The sequence below is a fragment of the Mobula hypostoma genome, chromosome 21 (assembly GCF_963921235.1).
Source record: "Mobula hypostoma chromosome 21, sMobHyp1.1, whole genome shotgun sequence".
NCBI lineage: Eukaryota > Metazoa > Chordata > Chondrichthyes > Myliobatiformes > Myliobatidae > Mobula > Mobula hypostoma.
This window is the reverse complement of record NC_086117.1, coordinates 52,880,885-52,886,955: the sequence shown is the minus strand read 5'-3', so window position 1 is coordinate 52,886,955 and position 6,071 is coordinate 52,880,885. Positions and strand designations below refer to the sequence as shown.

General features: G+C 43.4%; 1 protein-coding gene across 1 annotated transcript in view; it reads right to left on the bottom strand.

The window, feature by feature from the left end:
- Positions 1-3,305: 3,305 nt before the first annotated feature.
- The window catches only part of LOC134360022 (membrane-associated phosphatidylinositol transfer protein 2), a 307,102-nt gene continuing 304,336 nt past the window's right edge, over positions 3,306-6,071 (bottom strand). Inside the window, exon 30 of the mRNA XM_063074026.1 lies at positions 3,306-3,443. Coding sequence (XP_062930096.1) covers positions 3,427-3,443 — 17 coding nt within the window. The 3' untranslated portion in view covers positions 3,306-3,426. The remainder of the gene's footprint in view (positions 3,444-6,071) is intronic.

The following is a 6,071-nucleotide window of genomic DNA, read 5'->3' as shown; positions in this document are numbered from 1 at the left end:
TGCGGGTGAGGGAAGAGACTAAAAGATGGAGGAGCAGAATTAGGCTATTTGGCCCATCAAGTCTGCTCCATCATTCCATCATGGCTGATTTATTAAACCCCTGAACCCTATTCTCCTACCTTCTCCCCATAACCTTTGTCGCCTTGACTAAGCAAGAACCTAGCAACTTTGCTTTTAAATGTACTCAATAACTTGGCCTCCATAGCCATCTGTGGCAATGAATTCCACAGATTCACCACCCACTGGCTAAAGAAATTCCTCCTCATCTCTGTTTTTAAGGGATGTCCCTCTATTCTGAGACGAGAGATTGAGTTGGTCACACTCTTCCACACAGAGATGGTTGATGAGATCATGTCAGCCACAATTCACATCCTTGATCAGCAGCTCCAGTCACACAGAGAGGCTAGATAGCACTGCCAGCAGTGGTGCCATCACTTGAAGGATTTTATGTGAAATGTCCTATGCCTCCAGTCTCTGGTCAGTACCTACCTCCCACCTAAAACCACTCAGGGTAAGTGAAAAAAAAACTCATGACACAGAGTGAGATTGATGTGTGGTACAGCAGGAGCCGTTGTTCCCTGTGAAACCGTCGTCATTTTGTTGTGAAAGAAGCCTGTCTCAGAGAGCAGAAGGCTGCAGCTCCCTCCGTGACGTGAAGCAGCCGTTCTGAGGAGATGCTGAATGGCCCAAACGATCAGACTGACTGTGGATGCTCAGAATGTGCTGGTCAGCATCCAAGGCAGTTCTTATGGCTCAGGTTGAAGATCCTTCATCCGCACTACGAGAAAAGGTGCTTTGTCTCTGGGGTGGGAGAGAGTGGTGGGTTGAACGGAGGACAGGAATGGGTGACAGACGGTCACACACACAGCAGTTTCGCTGCTCACATGATGGCCACGGAATTTTATCCATTACAGACATTCCCGTGGCCTGTCTATCACCAGGACTAATTCACTCTTCCTCACTTCTGATAAAAGCTCTTTAGCCTGAAGTTTCTCTCTCCACGGATACTGCCTGTCCTGTCAAATATTCCCAGCATTTTCTGTTAATTTTAGGTATTCAGCATCTGCTGTTTAAAAAAAAATCATTGTTGTTAGCATGATGCTACCACAGCTCAGGAGTTCAGAGTTCAATTCCATTATCCTCAAAGAAAGTTTCTTCGTCCTTCCTGTGGGTGCATGAGTTCCCCCCCCAGTCCAAAGACATACTGGTAAGTAAGTTAATTGGTCATTGTAAATTGTCATAGTTATAGACAAGTACAGCACAAACAGGCCCTTTGGTCCATCTAGTCTGTGCCAAACCATTTAAACTGCCTAGTCCCTGCACCCACACCATAGCCCTCCAAATGCCTACTATCCATGTAGCTATCCAAACTGAAGCTTTGAAATTGAGCTTGCATGCATCACTTGTGCTGGCAGCTCATTCCACCCTCTGAGTGAAGAGGTTTGCCATGACCGGGCTAGGGTTAAATCGGTGGGTTACTGGGTCGTACGGCTGGAATGGGCTGTTTCGCACCGTATATCAAAATAAAATAAAAAATATTGGGAGTGGCACTGGAGGAAGGCGATGTTTGGAACCCCGTCATTAGTTAACCTCAGTGTTCGAAGCATGGCTGACTATTACAGAGAATGTGATGATGATTTTAATTTGTACCAGGATCTGAAGTATGAATAAATGACAACAGAAAGTAATTCTATCCCATTTTTGTTTAATCCATTTAACGTACAAGTATGCACAATGCACAGCCCGGCAATAATAACGCTGGTACAATAACAAGCAGTAGTTGCGGTCTGTACAAGTGCGCAATGGCAGTGTTACACACACCTGAACAGCTCTCAGAACATCTCTACACACAGAGTGAACTAAAACTCTAAGGATTAGAGAACTGGGGGGGCAGTATATTAAATCTAATACAGTATTTAATTCATTTGAGGTGTGCCTCGATTAACAAGTCTGGCAAATTGTACACGTTTGCCATTTGCAATATTTAACAATTCCATATGTAATATTTCTATAAATAAAATATAACAAACACTTCTGAATAAAAAAAGTTTGTCAAAGTTATCAATATTCCTGTGCTGTTGGCACAGGGAAGAATGGAGAATACTTCAATGCAGAAGCTGTCTAACCATAAACAAGCAAGACAACCCTGTGTTCCAGTGTGACGGGAGTGGCTGGATTTATGTGTGACCCTTTGGTGAGTTGTCAGGAGGAACCCTAAACCTGCCGTGGACTGCCTGGGGACAGACGGAACAGCTCCTGCTGGTTTACACAGTCATACAGAGCGAATACTGGCAACGTTCTGTCGCATTACCGAGAGTCACTAGAACATGCCAAGGTGCAGTCAGAATGGTTAACTCCAGCAAAAGCTTAGTTACCTTCTGCTGTCCGTAAACAACATAACAAGGGGGAAATTTCAATGACTTGGAATTAATTCACTGAATTGTATTAAAAATGTTCACTCTATTTGTATGGTTGAGAACTAGCAGGTGTTGCCTGTTTGTTGAGTATGCTAACAGTGATCCAGTGACAGCACCTGTATCCCAGTGAAACTGCTCAGGCTTGTCTGTATTCAGGTGATGGGTGACACCAGGACACACACACACCACATCCGGCAAGGGTGGGAATCACTTTCCTAAGTAGTGTAAGTGGTATTGGTGAAGGGGCAGGAGGGAAGGAAGTTAACACCAGTCTATCTCGGATTTTTCTGCACATTAAGGTGAATACGGCCACGGGAAGGTGGCTGACGGGCGGGGACAGAATCTTTATGGCTGAGCTCACCAAACAGTCACATTGGTTCCAGCACACCACTACCTCGATTGTCGATGCCATGATTACTGACGATGAAGAGTGGTTGGTCGTATATTGCACGTGTGCAGTGAACAGTTACATTATTGTTGGTCCGTACAATAATCTAAATCAGTCAAAGCAAAACTTTATATTTTAAATATTAATAAATCTGAAGGTTTTGCCATCTGCAGTTTATATCTACACAAATAAATATCTCTCCCCTTATTTAGATCTGCATTTACAATTATTAGCTTTACACTATCTACAAACAATATTTATTACAGAATATTTCCAACCTCCTTCCACAGAGCAGATACATTATTGACTTTTCTTACCAAATTCAATGTTAGATTTTTGGATCTTAAATCTACTTTTTTCTTAATGCAGTCATTTTGATTGAACTACCTTGTGAACAAACACCTCTTTCAGTGAAAGGGAACACAATAAACGCTATTAAATGTGAAATTAAACCAGAAGGTGTCAAATACTCCACAGGTCATACGGTTTCCGTGGCGAGAGAAACTCCTCAACAAGAAGTTTTAATTGCCTGAAATACGAATTCGACATCTCGTCAATCACTACCTGGCCCAAATAACCGTCTCCGACTTTTCCTGTTTTTGTCTCAGATTTCCAGCGGCACTAGTATTTTGGACGAACTGTAATTAAAGTGAGATTATTCCATTTTAGCTAAAAGGGTTCACGTGCTGTTACAGCCAATGAAAACCGTTCAGGGTTTCAGTATAATTAGTTGGGGACGTTATGTTTTTTGTGTAACACCAACACACGAAACTAAAGTAAATCACAGGGAGACCGGGATAAATGTGCCTACTTCATTTTTTTTCCCCACTTTAGCCAGGCGCTCACAGGTTATCTCCCAGTTCCATGTTTATCTTTCAGTTAGTTTTATGGTTGGGTTGAGTTGTTCTCCGAGTTTGGCAATTTAATTGCTAATGTTTTGTCACCGTATGAGGAGACATCATGAGGGTTGTGGCGTGTCCTCTGAATGCTTGGCCTTTATATACTTCTCAATCAACTGATTGGACGTTATTTCAGAAACTCTTCTGTGAAAGGGAGAGGAAATCTGGTCGCCGATCAGCTGTGTGGCAAGCTTTGTGTGCTGTGATCTGGAATTTTGCCCGCATTGGCAGCATGGCAGTGTAGAGGTTTGCACAACCCACTCGGGTTCAATTCCTAAGGGAGATGAACACTCCTCCCTCAATCGTTTGCGTTTCCTCCAGGTGCTCTGGTTTGCTCTCACACTCCAAAGACCCACCACGGTAGGTTAATTGGTTCAGATTAGGATTAGGATTCAACTGGAAGGGCTGAACACGAGCATTCACAGAAGTGTGGTTTTCCGTGAACAATTCTGTAAACACATAGACCTCGAGCCTACCCATTATTTATTTATTGACACCGCGCGGAGGAGGGTCTTCGAGCTGTGGGGCCCAGTGATCCTAATCTGAACCAATTAACCTGCCGTGGTAGGTCTCTGGCAAACCGGAGCACCTGGAGGAAACCCAAACGGGCACGGGGAGAATGACTGAAAAGTGGATAAAAGCCAAGCATTTGGAGGGTACACCACATTGACGATGTCTCCTCACACGTTGATGAAATATTTGCCAGTATATTGCCGCGCTGGGGAAAACAACGCAACTCAACCAGCAACCACCCGAGCTACACATCTTCCCAATTATTTCTGATTAGTTTTATTATTTGCAGTGACAAAACATAACGGCAGTTTTCACCTAAAGCTCTGCTCTCCCCTGACAAGTTTGCTGACGGCACTTTCAAACGAGCAGAGACTTGGAATCAGGCAGGTCTGGTGTGCCTGGGGAGGGAGAGGGTGTAAGGATGGCAATGAAGCTTTAAAACAGAATGAACCAGGATCAGTTACAGATAAGGTGAAAAGCTTCATTGTTATAACAGATGCATTCACTGTCATTTTACACCCGGCACTGAGAAACACGGTCAAGGAATATTCATCTTAATTCCTTTCTTCAAATTGCACGACTGTGAATTATGCAATTTTGTTTGAATGATCTTTACCCTTTCCCAAACCCTATAATACAAATGGGGAATCTGTAAACTGAATCGCAATGACTGGATGAATCAACAATCCTAAACACTCAGACCCCTTGTACCAATGGAAGCACTTGGTAAGACAAGCCACCTTTGCACTTTGATGAAAGACTGTCCTTGTTGCCTGCAGTGGGATTCGCTCGGCTCTGTACAAAATGAAGCACCGTTTTTAGCTAGGCAAATACCTGAATAGCTTTCTCCCGTCAGCCCTGCAATAAAACTAATCCGCTGACCGCTTTCAGGGGAAGGAGTTAAATACGGTTCCTGTGTGGTACAAAAGTCTTATTTTACGAAGGCAACCGTACGGTCTGTAAAAGAAAGCTACTTAAAATATTAGCAGTTTAGTTTCTCCGTTCAGTAGGAAATTGCCTGGGTCTAAGTCCTTCTTAAGACCCGAAACAACCAGGTTAACTTTAAGCCCAACGTCTATTCTTTCAGTGCACTTTTCCTCCATCCTGCTTTGCAGGACATGATTTACAGAAACGGTCCATCTCTGAAATATCAGCTTTTAATTTTATTTATTGCATTGCGTACAACCCCAAGTTTCTCTTTACCCTTTTAGTCAGCAAAAATAGTCCATTCTGTTGGCATTATGCCTAAATTATGTAATTACTAGGGAGTCAAGAAACCAAGTTCTTTTAACCTTTATCTTTGCACTGGGATGATTCTAAACACAATTTCAGATACCTAACTGTGTTTATGGCGAGGATTACTTTGTGAATGAATAACTTTTCAGTGTTAAGCTACAAGAATCAAACCAAATGAAAATTAAAGCAAACATGAGGAAATCTGCAGATGCTGGAAATCCACAGTAACAAACACAACATGCTGGAGGAACTCAGCAGGACAGGCAGTATCTATGGAAATGAATAAACAATTGGCATTCCTGGCCAAGAAGCTTCATCAGGACTGGAAAGGAAGGGGAGAAGTCAGAGTAAGGAGGGGAGGAAGATGTACAAGGTGGTAGTGACAGGTGAAACCAGGAGAGGGCGAGGGGCGAAGTAAAGAGCTGGGAAGTTGAGATAAAGGGCTGGAGAAGGGGGAGTTTGACAGGAGAGGACAGAAGGCCATGAAAGAAAGGGAAAGGGGAGGAGCACCAGAGGGAGGTGATGGGCAGGTAAGAAGATAAGGTGAGAGATGGAAATGGGAATGGGGAATGGTGAGGGGGGGGCGCATTACCAGAAGTTCAAAGAATCGACGTTCAT